General features: G+C 43.0%; 2 protein-coding genes across 5 annotated transcripts; both read right to left on the bottom strand.

The window, feature by feature from the left end:
* On the bottom strand, positions 1–9,727 carry clk2b (CDC-like kinase 2b). 3 transcript variants are annotated; one of them, XM_015950573.3, is made up of 12 exons: positions 9,543–9,727; positions 9,243–9,380; positions 6,240–6,330; positions 6,088–6,154; positions 5,900–6,016; positions 5,650–5,816; positions 4,768–4,862; positions 4,413–4,542; positions 4,257–4,339; positions 4,103–4,182; positions 3,931–4,021; positions 1–3,846 (listed from the first exon to the last, which is right to left on the bottom strand). In XM_015950573.3, exons 2-12 carry the CDS (start codon positions 9,306–9,308, stop codon positions 3,667–3,669), a joined length of 1,167 nt encoding a protein of 388 aa, XP_015806059.3. In that variant the 5' UTR covers positions 9,309–9,380; positions 9,543–9,727; the 3' UTR covers positions 1–3,666. The 3 variants fall into 3 exon arrangements, with proteins under 3 accessions (XP_015806059.3, XP_054597355.2, XP_070407250.1); XM_054741380.2 differs by having other exon boundaries at positions 3,931–4,018; positions 9,243–9,711; XM_070551149.1 differs by having other exon boundaries at positions 5,900–5,965; positions 9,243–9,709.
* A 189-nt stretch (positions 9,728–9,916) lies between these two features.
* Positions 9,917–20,117, bottom strand: LOC107379697 (meiotic recombination protein REC8 homolog). 2 transcript variants are annotated; one of them, XM_015950571.3, is made up of 17 exons: positions 19,953–20,117; positions 16,807–16,875; positions 16,593–16,735; positions 16,448–16,523; positions 16,263–16,377; positions 16,094–16,187; positions 15,731–15,798; positions 14,890–14,968; positions 14,682–14,799; positions 14,427–14,604; positions 14,142–14,340; positions 13,730–13,905; positions 13,047–13,083; positions 12,835–12,919; positions 12,618–12,710; positions 12,396–12,505; positions 9,917–10,277 (listed from the first exon to the last, which is right to left on the bottom strand). In XM_015950571.3, exons 1-17 carry the CDS (start codon positions 20,006–20,008, stop codon positions 10,183–10,185), a joined length of 1,791 nt encoding a protein of 596 aa, XP_015806057.3. In that variant the 5' UTR covers positions 20,009–20,117; the 3' UTR covers positions 9,917–10,182. The 2 variants fall into 2 exon arrangements, with proteins under 2 accessions (XP_015806057.3, XP_070407247.1); XM_070551146.1 differs by having other exon boundaries at positions 16,448–16,735.
* Positions 20,118–20,146: the final 29 nt, after the last annotated feature.

Genomic DNA, 20,146 nt, shown 5'->3' with positions numbered 1-20,146 from the left:
TAGCACAAAACAATAGGATTTATTAATCGAAACAAAGATGTCACTTGGTACAAAATTTACTATAAGTACACAAAGACTATTATCAATTTTATAAAACATGTTCCTAGAGGTTGTGGGATGCATATAGATTTTTCCTTTTAGAACTGGTGAATCCATAGTGTAAGGGCAGCAGGACTAGCTACACTAGCCACTTTTATAGGCTACGGCAACAACGTGCCATCAGTTTTGACGCTGGCAGCCTAAGAGAGCTGAGCCAGGACAGGACTCAAGGTGAGCAGAAGTGGTAGCATCTCCGTGGGAACAGGCTGATGACGTCTAGACGGTGCAGGAGAGCATCCAAGAAACAAAAAACGGCTGGAATAAAATATACATCTGTTGAAGACCCATTGATTATTTCCAACTTAGAACCAATATGGACACATTCTAGTAAGTTCTGGAGAGCATAGCAGAGTCCAGTCCAGAGGGTATGTTGGAAACAATTCCTGGCAGGGGCGGTCCTAGGATCTTAAAGCCATGGTGGGGCAGTGATACCCTGATCTTGATAGCAAGCATGAACACCCCCCCCCCTCCCCTCCCCCCAGCTGAGGGCCTAAGCATTGTTAAAGCTGTTATGATGAATCTGTAAGCATGCTAGGTTTTGAACGCATACACGGTCACGGAACGCTCACCCTTCCCCTCAGGGTGTCTTCCCGTAGATCGGGGTGCCCAATCCTAGTCCTGGAGGGCCGGTATTCAGCAGGTTTTGTGGTTTTTCTGTTACAACACACTTGATTAACTGGTTGAATCGCCTGTGCAGCATCTCATCAGGCTCTGCAGAAGCATTTTAATCACATGCTGATTGAAATCAGGTGTGTTGAAGCAGAGTTCAACTTAAAACATGCTGGATAATCAATTTCCCTCTGGGATTAATAAAGTATTTTTGAATTTGAATACCGGCCCTCGAGGACCAGGATTGGGCACCCCTGCCTTAGATGCTTCTGCCCGAACCGAAAACCCGTGAAGCCATACGCAACAATGTAGTCCTAATTGTCCTTTGTTGTCCGTGACCTCAAAGTGTGTTTAATTATTTGGGGGGGGGGGGACTCTTGTAGTTTGTCCTCGAGTATAAGCGGTAGCAGCCGGTTGTTTCTCCTCCTCTGATATTATTGAGCGGATAACCTCTCACAACATTTGTGTTCTGTTGCTAAATACGTGAGTGCATGATGAACGGAGAACCCAGGGAAGTGCAGAAGTGCGGAAATTTGGTGAGACCAACAACCGAATGGTCCTATGGTTGCTTTCAGTTTGAAACGTATTATTGGCAAAGGTTTTAGAAAAAAGCAAGAGGACCACTTCATGAATTTATTTTTGTTTTGTTTTATCTCCACATAATATTTACAGCTAGACTATGTTAGAACGTTGTTAAGAGGCATGAAAAACTATTTTAGGCTAATTTAAGCTTTAAGTACTGCTTTTTTCCACAATAGTTTAGCTTAAAGAGCAAGTCCCCCCAGATCAACTTATTTTCTGATAAACTATATACATGTGTGTTTAATCGTGCTGCAGACACGTGTAGTCAATAGTTTTGCACTTTAGTGCATTTTAGTTAAAATTTTAATTTTCTGCCTAAAACTGTCAGTGTTGTGCCGTTGTCAGGTAAAAACTCTGCACTGCATTTGAATTTAAATCTGCCATTGCTATTGGCTAAGAGGTACCCTAGAACGTTAGCTGGTACATTATGATGTCACAATGTTGCTTGCGAGCCTGTGTGTGTGTATTTGTTAGCGGCTCCGCCCTCTCGGTCTGCTAGGCAACAGCATTTGTTGCATTTTTCAAACAGGAAGTGGGAGCGGAGTAAGACTCTGGTAGGAGGTGACTTGCTCTTTAATGTGAGATGTGGAACCAAAGCATGAGAATGCATTTACTTGAAACTGAAAAGAAATGCTGATACTTTCATACTGTTGCTGTTACAGATTAACAAAATATCAAAGGTTTTTTTGCATAATCATATCATGAAATTTATTGAAATGCTGCTGCATTTAAAGCAACTGCGACTGAATTACTGTTATTATAATGTTGTATCTACGCACTAAAATTTGAAATAGAAGAAGGCAATATTTTTGTTTCCTTACAAACGTGCCTCTCCAACAGAGCAGCCGGCCCAACGCTGGTCCAGAACCTCTCCTGCTTCTTGGTGTTTAAGTTTATTTATTTAGCAGACGCTTTGACTTACAATTTATAACCTATAAGACATGTTGTGATCTGTGGGGGAAACCGGAGTACCCGTAGGAAACCCACGCACGCATGGGGAGAACACGCAACTCCAGCAGAGTTTCGAACCTGCGACCTTCGAGCTGCGAGGCAACAGTGCTAACCACTGCGCCACCATGCAGCCTGGTGTGCAGCTGCTTGTTTATCCACAGGTTTCTGATTTTAAAGAGTTTTACAGTATACTCTTTCACTATAAATAAACTCGATCAGAGGCGGAGCTGGCCTAAATGGCGCCCTGTGAGAGATCCCCCTGTGTTCATTAGCACATCAAGTTCTATTCAGTTTACCGGTAAACATATCACGAATGTACAACAGGTCAATTATTAATCATCTTGGCTACGTAGCTCAATCTATGCATTCCAGTAGCGTTTGCTACAAACAAATATAAAAACAACAATAAAGGAAAACAACTGTCTGACAGACAGCATAGCCGAATTCAAGGCAACACAAAACAATCATCATTTGATTGCTCTTGGTTTCAAATTAAGCCCACTAAAGTGCTTAAGTAAAATAAAAGTGTTTCAAAAACAGCGTTTTTGAACCGGAGTTCTGCTCGCGGTGGGAACTCCGCCGAACAAGGTCATTTTTTTATAGCGAAAACGATCGACTGGTCACTGACAAGTAAAAGGGTGTTATTGGTAGATGTTAAGAACACTTACCGCTGAGGTAAAATGAGAGTATAAATGAATTGAGGGGAGAAAAACGCTTTGTTTTCCAACGCCGTTCTACAAGCAACAAGCTTACAGCCACGGCACGAGCAGCTTTCATGGTTGCCGCGACGTGGAAGGAGCCAATCAGGAGAGAGACCTCACATCAGCTGACGTGGGTCATGTGACAGGGAGTAGTTGATATGGGTTACACTTTGTTGTGCTTTTATTACAGAAATATTAGTATTATCATCATTATTATTATTAAGAACATGCGATTTCTATGTTTTGTTTATGTATTGGTTGATGCTAAAAAAAATTTTTTTTTTGAAAAAAAAAAAAAAAAAAGGAAAAATGCCGCCCCCTGCAGACTGCCGCCCTGTTCGGCCGCACATGTTGCACATATCAAGCTCCGCCACTGAACTCGATTGAACTTCATATCTAATACAGCAGCAACAGTTTGCTCTTTTCAAGTCAGCCTGCGCTTGTTTTAACATGCAGGACATTTAAGACTTAACTGTAAGATTTTTGCATGTTTATGTAACGTAAACATGAACAAGGAACTCATAAAGTACAAAAATAGAGACAAAAACATTCCATCAATTGTTTTGGGATTGAATGTTTCCACCATCGACTCAGTCGACTCAGGATTTTGGCAATTTGTAATTTTTCTGTCAAACTTTATAGCACCATTTAGCAAAGACTTCTCCTTAAAGCATCAGTTTGTCCTGATTTAACTTGCAAGGACTCTCGTACGATCCACACGGGGTCATTTACCCGCGTCCCAGCTGTTCCGCCAGGATTGAGGTTTTCCGGGACTGATGTAGAGGAAGAAGGGATGATTCAGAAGAGAAGGAAAAGAGATGCGTTTCAAGGGCTCGTACTCCAGCATCCCGTCCAAGAGGTCAAATAAATGGTGGTGCTCTCTGCCATAAGATAACAAGTACTTCTAGGAACATCAGGGAAAGAGAGAGAGACCGTTAGTGAAGAGGCGAATGTGGATGTGTGTAAGTTTGCAGCTGCCTTATCTCACCCTCAACGGCTTACACTTGGATTTAACAAAGCGTCCAGCCTTGGAGCACTCATTCCAGTCTAGTCGGCCGTGGTGGAAATACATCTGCCTTCTGAGGGAAAATAGTCACTCACTGTAAGGCAAAAAACCATAAGGATGTGTTTGATTGTAACAAGCTAAAGCAGAGTAACACCTGCTCTTTTGAATCATTCTCTGCGGAATTGGTCCCTGTATAATCTCCATCATAGCCAGATGTTCTTTATTGTCATGAGTCTGGGGTAAAAGAAGAGGACAACAAAGTGAAATAAACAGCACTGATTGTACATTTAATATTCCGCGCACATCACCTGGAACAGCGTGAAGCCTTCGTAGTATTCGAACAGGATGCAGCCGATGCTCCAGACGTCACACGGGTGGCTCCAGCCCAACTCTGAGGGAGCGAGAAGAGATTTGAGATTAGCCAAACCGCACAGAGAGACTAGCTAAAAGTCAACATCTCCTACCCAAAATGACCTCTGGGGCTCGGTAGTGGCGTGTAGAAATGACTGCAGAGTGGTGCTCGTGGTCAAAGGTGGCACTGCCAAAGTCAACCAGCCGCACCGTGGTGTCTTTTATCCTCCGCTCTTTGCACTTCTACGCAGTGGAAAAGGCAGAAAGTTACTTCTGTTGTTTATATTTAGCAGTGTTGGCAGTAATTTATAGTAGTTAGAATAAGATTCAGAGTGTGGGCGGCTCACAGCTGTGCTGAAATAAATTAACTTCTGAACGAGCAACAACAAAGCCACATGTCAGGTTGTTCAGCTGTCAGTAATCCCTTCTTCTGTCAGCTAAAGGATTCATCCTGCTGTTGTTTCTCACCTTCTCTGTGTTGTACACGACAGAGTAGTCGGAGTTGACAAAGAGGATGTTCTCAGGCTTTAGGTCGGTGTGAGTCAGATTGTTGTCGTGAAGAACTGCAGATGAGATCGAGAGAGTTAGATTCACCAGGAGCCAGTACCCTACATCAGGATTAGGGATAGACTGATGTGATGGTCGGCTAATATATCGATCCTATATTTGCCTTCTGAGGCATGCTCTAATGGGAAACAGGCTTCAGCACAAACGGTTGTTTTCCGCTTGGTCCTAGAGCTCAACCAGTGTCAATTTAATATAGCGTAATATTGTTTTTGGATGGTAAAAAGTGCAGGGGTCAAAACTTGACTTTGGAAAAAGTGGGGGGGACATCACCACCACCCCCACCACACACACACACACACACACACACACACACACACACACACACAAATATTACGTCCATGGACGGCAGCATTCCACATTTCTTCTGAGGGAGGAGTTTTCACTTCAGCCTCACAGGCTCTAAGGGCACCAGATGCAGGTAAAAATTGTTTTGGGGACAGACAGATAATTTCCTCTCTGCCTTAATGTTCTGTTGGTCTTCAACCCCTCTAGATCCAATAATGGCGTAATTAATCCATCCCAATTCGTGTTGAACAGTCCACTCGCTCCTTGATGGCATCCACCTTTTGTGCCAGAGCCTGAATCTCAGCCAAAGTTCCAAGCTTACGACTCATCTCGACAATTATATGAGTTTGTGCGTTCACAGCACGATTTAAGGATTATTTGTCATTTTAAAGAATTTTTAAGGCCTTAAATTTGGAAAAGCAAATATAAGACTTTTTAAGGACCCGCGGATACCCTGGAAAGCGTTGCTTCCCCGGTGGTGTGATGTGTGTTACTCACAGCTGACGGCGTGGCAGATCTGGCTGGCCATGTGTCGGATTTGGTTAATCGGAAAAGGCAGGAAGTTGTTTGATTTCAGAAAGTCGAAGGTGCTGAGAGACAGCAGCTCAAAGGAGATGCACACATGGCCATACAAGTTAAACCAGTTGAGCATCTGCACACAGTTCCTGAGCAGGACACAAATGCAGAGAAACAACGTCAAACATGTGAACTGATGAAATCTCTAGACTGATCTAAGTGACACACTGACCGTTTGTTGAGCGGGTCTTTCTCCTTGATCATCTCTAACACACTGATTTCCAGTTTGGCTGCTTCTCTGTATTTATCCAAGTTTTTAATTATCTTCAGAGCGATTCTCCTTCTATCTCTGTGTGTTTGAATGTTTTTTTAAAGATAAACGTGCAACCTGCAGAAAATTGACTCAACTAAAATATTTACCTATCATGGTCTAAACACTGCACCACCTTCCCAAAAGTCCCCGCACCTAAAGTGTCGATGATCTCATCTGTAAAACAGTTTGACGTTAAATTAAGACAGATTTTGTGTATTTATTAGGTGAAAGTTTCTCATTCTTCAGTTCTGACACCTACATCTGTTGTCTAGGATGTCCCCACTTCTATACTTCAGGTGACCAGAGTCAGCAGCCCGCTTCTTGGTGCCTGGAGAGTCAGCTCTGTTCCGCTACGGTTGGAGTTAGGAGAAACAAGAATACCCATGAACTAGAAATAGATTGATCCAGCATATATATTTATTCTGTAAACAGTATGATATCAAAAATACCAAAATATATTGTGGTAAACTCAACTATGTAAAAAATATCTATCTATCTATCTATCTATCTATCTATCTATCTATCTATCTATCTATCTATCTATCTATCTATCTATCTATCTATCATCTATCTATCTATCTATCTATCTATCTATCTATCTATCTATCTATCTATCTATCTATCTATCTATCATCTATCTATCTATCTATCTATCTATCTATCTATCATCTATCTATCATCTATCTATCTATCTATCTATCTATCTATCTATCTATCTATCTATCTATCTATCTATCTATCTATCTATCTATCTATCTATCTATCATCTATCATTTCCCACTTATTTGCTTCAACTTCTCCATCCTCCATGCTTCTACCATCCTCACTCACTCATTGCAGAGATTAAGTGCTGGTTATCTTCAAACTTCCTTAAAGTGACAATGTGTAGTTTTACCAATAATCTCTGGAAATATCCATTGAAATTTTGTTGTAAATACATTAAAAGATACCCAGTTGTTGAAAAATATTTGATGGTTTCATAACATATAACCATAAAAATCAGGTCTAAAATGCATGAGAGTGGGTCTAAGGGTGTTTCTTAACGAGAAAGGCCCGGCGCCTTGACATTAAGAAACACCCTAAGTCTCTGGACGATGCCATATTGGATGCCATGTTTGCTCCTGCGGGAGCCCGTAAGGACAGAATGCATTTTCGTAACAAATGGTTACAAAACTTTCTGCATTAATAAGCGTTCTTTTACACATTTATCTTTTCACTCATTGCAAGTGATGAAAGGGAATATGATTTTGTGGTTTTTGTTTGCTGGAGGTTGCACTCCCAAGGATTTTTGACCCTAATGGCCATCTGTTAGTAAGGTATTACCTGAACACAAAAATAATGCTTGCTTGCAGTGATTTAGGTTTCTACCATCCCCTATTGCCAGGGAAAATACACACTGTCACTTTAAGCTGATCCCTGATATAACTGGTCCTCCTCGTGACATCAGCACTAGGGACAGCTATTGAATATTCTTGTTACTTGCCTGAATATAATTAAGAATCTTTGTGTCATTCTCGGTCACCTGATCAGCTTGCTGCCACTTACAAAACGTTAATTTTCTGTGTCCATCACTTTCTAAATCACACCATTGCTAGCTTAGTAAAAAGTTTGGTCTCTTCTTGCCGACATGACTGTAATTCCCTCGTTTTTGGTGTCACAGAAGTCTCTACACAAGCTTCAACTGGCCCAAAACTCTTCTTCTCCTGCAATCACCAAAACACACTTCTCTAATGACATCACCGCAACTATCCAGCAACTTACAATTTAGGATTGACTAAATGTTGCTCCTCATATACTAGGGATGTAAGAAAATATCGATATGGCAATATATCGCGATATTTTTTCCAGCAATATTACATAGATATTCAAAAGCTGTGTATCGGAAATATCGATATGGCAATATATTGTGATATTTTTTCCAGCAATATTATATCGATATTCAAAAGTTGTGTATCGGAAATATCGATATGGCAATATATCGTGGTATTTTTCCAGCAATATTATATCGATATTCAAAAGCTGAGTATTGGAAATATCGATATGGCAATATATCGTGATATTTTTTCCTGCAATATTATATCGATATTCAAAAGCTGTGTATCGGAAATATCGATATGGCAATATATTGTGATATTTTTTCCAGCAATATTATATCGATATTCAAAAGCCGTGTATCGGAAATATCGATATGGCAATATATCGTGATTTTTTCCTGCGATTATTACATCGGTATACAAAAGCCGTGTATCTAATTCTTGAAAGAATTTACATGCAAACAATTGTGTATTTTCTTTTTGTTTTGTGCAATTCAATCACCACCCGCTACGTGGCAGCAGAGTGCAATGGGTTTTGTTTCCACCACTGAACTGTAAATCCCTCCATCATGGTTCAGATACCTCATGTTAAACATGTTACGTATCAGTTTGGACTGTTTATTGAACATCTTACAATAAATTCAGTAAAAGAAATTGCTTGTAACATCTGACTGAAAGTATTGCAATATATCGTGATATGTCGTATCGTCTCCCCTGTATCGTATCGCCAGAATTTCAAAAATACACATCCCTGACATATACTGGGGCAATTCACAAGTTTTTGCCTCAGTCACATCTTATGTGTCCACACCCTCCAACATACTCAGATCCTCAGCTTCCATCAACCTGGATAATCACCCTGTTCCACTTGTTGCCATGGGACGTCAAGCATTTCTGCTCCATCCCCGTGGAATTCCTTAGCAATAAAACTTAGGAATACCACTCCCGTCACCATTTTAACTCACCTGTTCAAGATTGTAATGTATTCTACACGGACCTTGAGTTCTTAGAAAGGTCCCTTAATTAAAATACATTTTTTGTTACCATTACATAACTTTTTTTTAAAATTGTGCATTAGTCAAACATTGCATTGACAAAGCTTCACACTGAAGATTTAGCTATGATCCCAGTGATGTCAGCCTTTTTTGTAAATGAGGTCTGGTCTCTTTGGTGGTGCTGATGCTCTATTTCCATCCACATTCTGAGACTGTTATTAATATCAGAAGCTCATGGTGTCAGTGAGGAGAAACTCAGCATTGAACCCTGAACATAGAAGTGACACTAACCCACATAAACACTTGCAACCTGCAAAACAAGCCTGGGTTGAAAGCTGAGGAGGACTTTCCTAATTAAAAACACATCTGAGCACAGATTGCATTAGGTCTAGGGTAAATTGAGCAGAAGAGACTTAAATAAATAAAAGCAAAAACATAATAAGTGATACTCACCAATGCACAGACACAAATACAGTCCAGGAAAGTCTTAAAGAGAGAAAACAGCAGTTTCATCCCCATCACAGAGAGGTGCAGATCTAATCAGAGAAAGGGTCAAACTGGAGTGGAAGAGGAGCCGATGGAGGGGTGTTTCTTTAAGGTGGAAAGGGAGATAAAGCAGCAGCAGATTAGCTTTAGAGAAGAGGAGAAAGCAGGGAGGGCTGGGAAAATTAAACCGGTGACAGAATAACACAAACTAGAGGACGTAGAAGTGTGACAAGGTAAAAATAGCCTGTAAGCGCCGTCAGCAGAAACCTGAAGTGTAGCAAAGACATCGACTCAGACGCTCCTCAAAATCCAACAAAGGAAAAACAAAACAACAAAAATGAAGAAAACTTGGATAACAGAAGAAGTGAAAACGATGTCAGAGACACGGAAAGGAAAGAGACAGAAAGAAATGAGTCGGCAGACACTGAGAGAGAGCAAGCAGAGACAGACGCTAATAATAAACTTTAGTCACACCCCCCCCCCCCCACACACACAGACACACACACACGAAAAAGTCTTCAGAGGAGAATCGAGATGTGCAAAAGAACGATCGAGTTTCACCTACATTCTCTCCTCCAACAGATTTAATCGCTCAGAGATCACACACAGCCTTTCTGTGGTTTAAAAAACAAATATGTTTATTTCATCAGAGTAAGTAAAAGAGATACAATGATCAAATACTCGACCGTAGAAATAGTAAAATATTCTTCTGACATCGTATGAAGTTGATAAAACTGGTTGCAAAGAGGAACAATGATACAGATATTAAATAAAACTCTTTAAAACTGAAAGTTGTTTCAGTTCAGTGAACAAAACATCAATAACAAACACCGTACGAAAAGACCACAGAACAGTTTCATGAATGTTATCTGAAAGCAGAAAAACTGGAACACAGAATTAATCCGATTTAATCCAGGTCTTTGGGGCTGGATCCAGGAAATATTAAGATGTCTCCAAACGGCTCATGCTGCTCTGCGCGGATCCTCCCGGACGATAATTTCTCTACACAAACGGGAAGTTTGAGTTCAGTCATTAAGTGAGAAGAGTGAAACAGAAAGGATTAAAAGAAACCGACAGTCTTTGGTGTGTTCTTGCTGTGCTGAGTTTCAAATTCCAACTTTCAGTTATTTTTAAAACACAGAAAAGGTTTTTTTGCCTCGCTTTAAAGACCTGCGGATACCCGACATGGGCAATAAACAAAGGAAAACAACAAACAACAACAGAAAGAAAAAAAACAACCAAAGCAAAGAACCAGAAATCCAGGAAGACAAGAACCAAAACCAGAGATAACCCTACCATACATCAAAGGCATAACAGAAAAAGTAAGAGCAACAATGAAAAAACACAACATAAACACACCAACAAAACCATACACAACAGTTAGAAACAGACTAGTGTATGGCGCTGTATGGGGGCCAAAATTAAGACTACTGCCCAGCAGCAGGAGGATATATAAATTCTGAAGCAAACTACTGACCTGATTAATGATAAGCTGGCGCCGGTAACTGAGAGGCTGTCGCTGCTTACTGAGAAATAGCACCTTTACCGGCGTTACTACTAGATACGCTAGGGACTAGCAGCCCTCGGCTGGTCACTGACTGGTTCACACACTCCCTCTGCTGTCTGTTAGCATGGATAGGCTAGCGTTAGCCTGGACGGGCTGGTGTTAGCATTGGAGAGGCTAGCCATTAGCGTGCCTAGGCTGGCCACTAGCTGGATTTCCTACCCCCTTGACGGACCATTAGCATGGATAGGCTGGCATTAGCATCGGAGAGGCTAGCCATTAGCATGTCTCAGAGAGTCACTAGTCAGCTAGTGGCCAGCCTAGGCACGCTAATGGCTAGCCTATCCGATGCTAACGCCAGCCTATATAAGGAGACGTGGATGTGGGACCATGAACAGAGACGATGGAGTTTACTCGTTAGATCGCGCCTGGGACTGCATCATCGGAGAGGAGAGAGCGGGCAGCAGAGGGCGACAACGTCCTCTGCTGCCCGCCATCGGCGTCAGCCTGATGATGTTTGGCTCCTACACCGCAAACGAAACATTGCAAGTAAATCAACCTTTTCTGTGTTTTATAAAGAACTGAAAGATGGAATTAGAAACCAACAGTGTAACAGTTTCACTAGCTTACACCTCAGGAGCTGCAGTTATGTAAAAGTATTTGGGCCCAAAAATGGGCGGGGCTATTGTGATCTGAATCACAAGCAATTATTCAAGTTTTCCAGAAGATATTTAAGAATTTACCAGTGAACATATGCAGACTTTTACTGAGCCCCAAAAGATTATCTCGACTTGACTTTGAGCTCTTAGCTTCCAAAAAAAAAAAAAAAGAAAGAAAGAAAAACATCTCGGGTTCCCGCTAAACAAACTCAAGATCTCACAAAGTGGAATTTAGATGTGAGTTTCTTTTACTGTGTTGCGTCAGTAAAAATTGGCTTAATTTTAATGTAAAAATCTGCTTTTAAACTCATTTTCATGTTGTTTGTTATGAACAAACAGGCAAACAATTTCAAATGACCCCTGAGAAAGAAAGAGAATGGGGGATGAATTATGAGGAGGCTCAATTAAAGGTGTGGTTCACTGAAAAGGCATTGTCACTTCGAGTTTTTCATGCAGGCTGAACATGAAAATAGTCTCCTACGTCTTTCTGCTGCATCAGCTTCTGTTGTTGCTGTTGTTTTAATGTCCAGGCATCAGCAGCGGACATCTCGGTTAGTAGAAGCTAACCGTTAGCATTAGCATCTTCACCACACAGCCAAAGTTCCTCCAGGCTTGCGTTATTTGTGGAGAAGAAACATCAGTGTTGTACATCAGTGGGAGAGTTGCGTTGCTGTTATCTATTCCGAGATGAGATGTCCAAATATCAGGAAATAAGACTCCAAAACCTGCCGCCTGAAGCTCGGCCGTGATGTGGGCATTCATTCCTACTAGAGACCACAGCAAATGTGTTGATTAAACGAGTGAACCACTCCTTTAAATTGAGAACCCACCACAATTTAAAAGCTCGGAACTCTGCATTTTCCTTTTTGAACAGAGAAAACTTCTCTGATGAGAAGCAAACATCTTCCTGTGTAAAGAAGTCCAGTTGAAGCAACTGCTAGTGTGACCTAAACTCACCCAGGAGCTTCTGAAAAAGGTTGCTGACAGTTTTACGGTTTGCCTCTGGTGGTAAAAGAGACCGGAAAAGTACCGACTCCCCTTCGTGCTCCACCAACTCCGGCAACCACCTGGAGGCAGGCAGGTAGGCGCGCACACACACACACACACACACACACACACTGTAAGGTCAATCCTACACAAAGATCTGATCGTCTGAGTGATGTGTCTTCAGATGATTACCCAGGAGACTCTGCTGCTGCTTCCCTGTCAGCTGTTTCACTTTCCCTCTCAGGGATGTCCTGCAGCATCAGGGCAGATTTGAAGATGATGGACCTGCCTCACACACACACACACACACACACACACACACACACACACACACACACACACACACACACACGTGTGTGCATTTAATTTTGACAACATCAACACAAACACACATCTGTTCGTTGCTCACCCTTCTCTGTCAGATGTGTAAATAGGAGAGATTTCTCGAGACAACTCCCTCTGATCAGACGCCTCCAGTGGCAGAGTACCACCAGCTACACACACACACACACACACACACACACATTAGAAGGTTCTTTTCCTTATCTTTTTCCCTAGGAAAGATTATTTCTTAAAGTGAGGTGGATGTGAATAGTCCAACATTTATTTTCTTGTTCTTACCCGAGATATCAAACATCTCAGGCTCCACCATTGGTACCTGCAAGCACACACAGACACACATGGTGGTGTGTATATACTTGTGAGGCCCCTCCATTCACTTTTGTGACTGTATTAAACCTAACCCATACCCTAAAGATAACCAATGTCGCTGGATTATTTTTCACTGTGAGGACAAATGTCCTCACAATTTCAATACGCCCCCATGTTGGAGGTGAAAAGTAGGGATGCACCGATGGATCGGCATTTGATCCCAATCGGCCGATAGCGCCCCTATCGGTTTTGATCGGAGTTTTCAAAATAGATCAAAGCAGACCGAACAGACCATTTTAGATTAGGTTACATTTCCTTTATTCCCGGATTATGTAGTTTGTAGCACTCATTATAAAGTTGTAGAAAATTTCTGGCCAATCCACGTGATCAGTATCGGTGATCAGCATTCTTTGATATTGGTATCGGTGATCGGCAGCAAAAAACCTGATCGGTGCATCCCTACTGAAAAGTTCAAACGTGTCCTCACATCAGATGTAAGACATGCACACACACACACACACACACACACACACACACACACACACACACACACACACACACACACACACACACACACACACACACACCAAAAATCGTTTACCATCCAGTGTTCCATCTCAATCTAGAAAACCTGCTTTGACACTCGGACACACCTCTGAGGAAACCTGGTCGAGTCTCTGCTCCTCTCTCTCGGCCGCCTCCATCGTCTCGCGTTCTCTCTCCGAGTCAGACGACTCGGGCCCCCCCGCTCCAACCTGGAGGTCCGAGCCCGGCAGAGGTGTGATGGTTGCGGCCTGTCTCCATAGAGACCGGATCTCATCTGGGAGAACTGCAGGTAGAAGTGAGCCTGTGATTTATTTTTGGAAAGGTCATTCGAGTAGTGTCGTCCAACAAAGCTGGGGGGGAGGGGCAAATCAATTGGGTTTTTCTCAGCAGGAAATCAGCTTTGCACACAATGATGGCTTCAGTCCAGCATTTATGAGACTATATTATAAACCTGCAACTCCTAAAAACATGGAGGTCTTTAACAGGTGCTGATGGAGCACAGACAGGTGTGTTACTGACAGATGCAGGGGTTGCTGAAGAGCTCCGAGGCAGGGACGGTTCTTTGAGAAAACAGCAGTGGTAGAGCCAAGGGTCTGGTTTCAGTTAGAGGGTCATCAATCTGCTGCTGCTGCTCGTTCTGAGGGAGCTGCGTCTCCGGATCGAAGAACACCAGCTGTCTCCTGCGCCTCCTCCTCCTGCTCACCTCAGGATGGACATCCTGATGTTGGGAAAGTCATGGATAAACACACAAAGTGTGTTTCTTTGGGGGCAATGATAAAAGTCTTGTTACAGAATTTTACAAACCTCTAACTCTGGAGTTCTCGGGCGTTTTTTCCTTGCTGCAGAAGGTGGAGAGGGGAGGAGCGGTCCAGAGACCAGGGTGACCTCATCTCTGGGAGCTTTTGGGGTTTCAGCACGTGGTCCTGGCGCTTCCAGTGGCAACAGTGCAGCATCTTCCCCGGGAACAGTCGTAGACTGCAGCCTGACAGGCAGAACCACGGTCAGGGGATCAGGGCGTGCGTGCGTGTGTGTGTGTGTGTGTAATAAAGTAAAAGTTACTCTGCAGTAGATCCTGTCAACTCCTTCATCTTCTGTCTCTCAGAGTCTCTTCCTTCCCTCTTCAGCTCTCGTTCTTCTTCTTCTTGGGGAATCGCTCCTTCTGGTAACTCTACACCTTCTGTTAGTTAAAAAAAAAGAACATTTTCTCCTTTTAAAATGTGTTATTGTTGTTTATATTTTTTAAAAATCACCTAGTTTTGCCACAAACCTTCTGGAAAGTGACCTTTTTGATCCAAGAGAAAGTCAATGATGTCTGGAAGGTGATCAGCGAGATCGACACCCTCAAACTAACAATGAGAAGGCGGTGGAAGAGGTGAATGTTAGTTAGACTCTGATTCTTCGTGTTTTTTGTGTTTCAGTCTATTGACTATGAAATAAGATGCCCTGTTTAATGCAGCTGTTTCGGGTCTGAGTTTCTGTAAAAAGTAGTTTTTCTCTTGCTCTATTTGTCCTTTTTGAGTAGAAAAATTGTCCAAAAAAACACATAAAACACTTTTTTTTTTCAGGGTATCTGCAGGTTTAAGGGAGCCAAATTTAAGACTTTTTAAGACCTTTTTTAAGGCCACTTAGACCAAATTTAAGCTACTTTTAAAATTAAATTTAGGCTATAATTTCCAGCTATTGCCTGGAACCGGTGCTAACCACGTGGCGAACGTAAGATTAGCCATCCAGTTACCATTAAACTTCCCCATGGCGCAAGCTCCCACTAGCTTAACCAGCTAATGTGCTCATCTAAAAATAGCCCCCTTTCACAACCAACTGAATGTGTACGGTTCCGCTTACGCCAACCATCATACACAAAAAATGCTGAAGACTAACTAGAAATTGAGGAAAACAAAAGGATCTTGTTTATTGGGTCTTTGGTAATTTAAGACCTTTGGAAACTGTATTTAAGGATTATTTGTCATTTTTAAGGATTTTTAAGGCCTTAAATTTGGAAAAGCTAATTTAAGACTTTTTAAGGACCCGCGGATACCCTGTTTTTTAGTGAGCTGAAAGTTTTAGGTTTTGTTGAGCCAGACTCCAGGACTAAAAGCTCTTGGCTGTACCTCTGCAGCAGGAATAGCAACAGGCTCCGTCTCTCTGAGTGTGATGGCTTCTGGAGACGCAGTGATGCCTGGTGGGGGGGGGGGGGGACAGAACCCACAATTTAATTTAAAAAAGCAAAGAATTCAACAGATGCAGCCCCAAAGAAAGCAAAATGAAAAGTATATTACAGGGATTTAAATAAAGCGCTTGTCTGCTGAGTGGAAACGACAAATTGACCAACTTTGCTGCAGCAACCAGGAAACTGGGATAAAATTATTTTATTGTCAGTTGAACACACTTCCTGGTTTTCGGGTGAGAATTCGGTGATTTTAGTGCTCTAAGCTTCTGATGATCATTATTTGTACGTTAAGATTCTGCATCACCTTGGAGCTCCAGAGCAACAGGAGCAGCTGGACTGGTTAGATCAGGAAGCTCGGGAAGCTCAGGAGAAACCTCTCTTGTGTACTCTCGACTCATCTAGAAGGAGACGCAGAAATCACTCCATTCACATCAACCAATCAGATGTCTCCAGTCACAAACATCTGCCTTCACCTGCAGGAGTGTAGTGGGACTGTGCATGAGGCCATCCATCACTCCAAATAAAGGATCAGGAGCATTTTCAGTCTCCGCCATCAGAGAAAGCCCATCTGGAAGAGCCATAGTTTGCCTGGGAAAACAAGAATAAGCTTAAAGCTGGAAAAAAAGAAGGATTCATGGTGGAAAGTGCATGTTCCCACCTGTTGCCATCATCCAGATCGATGACTTTGGTGTTCCTCTGTTTCAGAAGGTGGCTCAGGATGGACTGGAGTTCCTCTGAAACGACACGTTTCTCATCAGAACTGGCTCTTTGGCTTCTACTCCTTCTTGTTCGACCAGTCTTACCCAGGAGAATGGCACACTGGCGGTGGTAGACCAGGACTACGCCGTACTGGAGCTGGGAGGAGAGGTAGAGGGAGAAGCGGGGCCGTGGGAGATCCGGCCGAGGGGGCGGGACCCGCTCCAGCACGTAGTTCATGATCTCATCGCTGGGTGAGGATTAATGTTACAGCGACACGTGTACAACAATATAACTAGAACTGCTCAGGTTAATACTCACCAGGTCCTTTTAACGTTGACTTTCAGGAACTCCCGGCGAGGAACTTTGATGCCTTTTGTAGCAACGAGCCTAAAATGTGCAAGTCTTTTGTTTATTTTTAAAGGGGACATAATATTCCAAATTCACCTTTTGTATCGTTCTGAACTGTCGCGTGGGTCTCTGCTGCCTCTATAAGCTCTCCAAATGTGAAAAACCACGTCTGTCTGTTTTCTGTCGGTGTTTGGTTTTAGGAATTGTGTGCCTGAAAGAAGCTGTTTCAAAAATTCTCCATTTGTGACATCACAAACGAGGAAAGTAGAACAAAACCTCCTTAAACGAGCGAGGGGGCTCATCGCCAAGCTCATCTTGGATATCAGAGCTTCTCAGCCTATAGCAACCTGAACAGGGGATGGGTGGATGTTGCCAGCTGCAACAGAGCCCTGAAATGACTCATTCTGGAAGGTACTGAAAATGTCAAGAATATAATTGCTAAGAAAATATAACAAATTCCTGCCAATATTAAAATAATCTTGGTTTTAGACTTATGTTTATGTTTATGAATGAACCATGTTTTAGATTTTTATTATTTTCACATGTTTGTTTGAATAAAGACTTTTTTTTTCATTTTAACACCCCTGAGTGTTGCCCCACCCCCCAAACATCCAGGAAATGGTTTTGATCTACAGTTTAAGACAGTGATGTTCAATTCCGGGCCTCGAGGGCTAGCATCCATTATCCAACGCGTTTTAGTGGTTTCTCTAGTCCAGTTGTAGTCACTCCTGGTCCTGGAGAGCCAGTGTCCAGCATGTTTTCTTGTTTCTCTGCTCCAACACACCTAATTCAGTGGTTGATTCACCTGTGCAGCAGCTCATTGGCCTCTTTGGAAGCCTGCTGATTGAAATCAGGTGTGCTAAAGCAGAGTTAAAACTAAAACATGCTGGAAACCGGTCCTCAAGGCCAGGACACGAATAGCTGCTTTTTCATTGGTTTTCATCTGCTGTGCCTGACCATTACTACATTTTTAATCAGCATTTTCAAATTGCTGACAGTGGCATGGGAGTTTGCCCAACCAATCCACATGTGTTTTGTGGATTTGGAGAAGGCTTATGACCGTGTCCCCAGGGGCACCCTGTGGGGGATGCTCCAGGAGTATGGGGTGGGTGGCCTTTTGTTAAGGGCCATTCAGTCCCTTTACCAGAGGAGCGTGAGTTTGGTCCGCATAGCCGGTAGTAAGTTGGACCTGTTCCCGGTGAGGGTTGGACTCCGCCAGGGCTGCCCTTTGTCACCGGTTCTGTTCATTACCTTTATGGACAGAATTTCTAGGCGCAGCCGTGGTGTGGAGTGTGTCGAGTTTGTTGGCAGGAGAATCTCGCCTCTGCTTTTTGCGGATGATGTGGTCCTCCTAGCTTCATCCAGCTCTGACCTTCAGCTCTTGCTGTGTAGGTTCGCGGCCGAGTGTGAAGCGGCTGGGATGAGGATCAGCACCCCCAAATCTGAGACCATGGTTCTCGACGGAGAAAGGGTGGCTTGCCAACTCCGGGTCGGGGGAGAGGTCCTACCTCAAGTGGAGGAGTTTAAGTATCTCGGGGTCTTGTTCACGAGTGAGGGTAGGAGGGATCGGGAGATCGACAGGCGGATTGGTTCGGCGTCTGCAGTGATGCGGACGCTGAGCCGATCTGTCGTGGTGAAGAGGGAGCTGAGCCAGAAAGCCAGGCTCTCGATTTACCGGTCCATCTACGTCCCAATCCTCACCTATGGTCATGAGCTTTGGGTAATGACCGAAAGAACGAGATCGCGGATACAAGCGGCCCAAATGAGTTTCCTCCGTAGGGTGGCCGGGCTCAGCCTTAGAGATAGGGTGAGGAGCTCGGACATTCGGGAGGGACTCGGAGTAGAACCGCTGCTCCTCTGGATCGAAAAGAGCCAGTTGAGGTGGTTTGGGCATCTGGTCAGGATGCCTCCTGGACGCCTCCCTGGGGAGGTGTTTCGGGCATTTCCTGCCGGCAGGAGGCCCCCGGGTCGACCCAGGACACGTTGGAGAGGTTACATCTCCAATCTGGTCCGGGAACGCCTTGGGGTCCTGCCGGAGGAGCTGGTGGAGGTGGCCGTGGAGAGGACGGTCTGGAGCTCCTTAGTTGGGATGCTGCCCCCGCGACCCGGACCCGGATAAGCGGAGGAAGACGACGACGACGAAATTGCTGACAGTGAGCAAGTAGTGCAGGGGCATCAGCACTAACATCTATCTGCAGCAGATGAACAACAGCTCTTTATTAATAAAATAAATCAGAAATGCGTATAAAGATGTGAGATGCAGTTTATCTTTATCTCCAAATCAAAACTTCAGCTTAAAACTTTGAAAATCGCCTTTATGCTGCTAAAACATTGTTTTAAGATTGTAACTGTCGCTTTTTGTATCTTTAATACAATAAATTAGAAAATTCTAACGTATGGGAAGTTTATTGTAACACATGAACAAATTTTAAATCTGTAGCTGAGGCTTTATTTCGGGATCATCTCTTCAGTGATGATCTGAACTGAAGACAGCCAGAGTCCAAAAACAGAGAAATGTTTCAGGTGACAATAAAATCTGCTCACTGGAATAAAACTTGGGAAGAAACCAAATTTCGTGCACGTTATCTCATTTAAACGCGTAAAAGTTTTCAACCGGAGCTCTTTGATCTTCAAGGCTTTGATGACGACACTTCAAAGGCGGCTCGTCGTTTTGATTTGGTTCGTTTCACCACCAGATGCGCCTGCTCCCCGACTTCCCGCCTTCCCCTGAAGTCTGCGCTACGATTTAATATATATATATATATAATAACGTTTAAATACACGAAACTCTGAATTTAAACGTGGAAAAGATCCTAAAGTATATAGACAAAAAAAAAACGCAACACTGACGTCATCAGTCCATGAAAACTCGCGTGATCGTCGGTCTCTTCGTCAGAAATCGGCATTTATTTTGTGATTAAATTTACATTCATCTGATAAATGTCAGTTTAATTTCTATTAAGCTAAATTTGACAGGTTTTTTATCACAAAATTCCATGAAAATCTTTTTCTTTTAGCCCAAAAACAAACGTTAGAAACGCACTCACTGCCTTGCATAAAAATCATTTTGAAAGCGGAGCAGAAACGTGAAAGAGAAAACGCAGATTTTGACTCACCAGATGGTAGAAAAACATCCCGTGTGACGCTTTAGAACAGTCGGGTAGTAAAACATCTTCAAAACGGTCTCTGGAAAACCAACAGAAGTCCCGATCCGGTTCTACCAAGCTTCTGAGCCAGTCTGTTCCGACTTTAACATGAAGTTTGTTTATTTTCATCAGAGTCTCTGATTGGTGCGTCTCGCTTCAAAGAG

This window comes from Nothobranchius furzeri, chromosome 5 (assembly GCF_043380555.1).
Source record: "Nothobranchius furzeri strain GRZ-AD chromosome 5, NfurGRZ-RIMD1, whole genome shotgun sequence".
Classification (NCBI taxonomy): Eukaryota; Metazoa; Chordata; class Actinopteri; order Cyprinodontiformes; family Nothobranchiidae; genus Nothobranchius; species Nothobranchius furzeri.
This window is presented reverse-complemented; position numbering and strand designations above follow the sequence as displayed.

Bases quoted from the DNA above. Each gene is read 5' to 3' on its own strand.
- clk2b (XM_015950573.3), bottom strand. From the start codon at position 9,308: ATGGGGATGAAACTGCTGTTTTCTCTCTTTAAGACTTTCCTGGACTGT. The intron at 6,155-6,239 runs GTAGGTGTCAGA...ACTGTTTTACAG, and splicing joins GGACATCCTAGACAACAGAT to ATGAGATCATCGACACTTTA. The intron at 4,340-4,412 runs GTAGGAGATGTT...TCGCTCCCTCAG, and splicing joins AGCCCCAGAGGTCATTTTGG to AGTTGGGCTGGAGCCACCCG.
- LOC107379697 (XM_070551146.1), bottom strand. From the start codon at position 20,008: ATGTTTTACTACCCGACTGTTCTAAAGCGTCACACGGGATGTTTTTCT. The intron at 16,378-16,447 runs GTGGGAACATGC...TTGTTTTCCCAG, and splicing joins GATCTGGATGATGGCAACAG to GCAAACTATGGCTCTTCCAG. The intron at 15,799-16,093 runs GTGATGCAGAAT...CCCCCCCACCAG, and splicing joins TGTTGCTCTGGAGCTCCAAG to GCATCACTGCGTCTCCAGAA.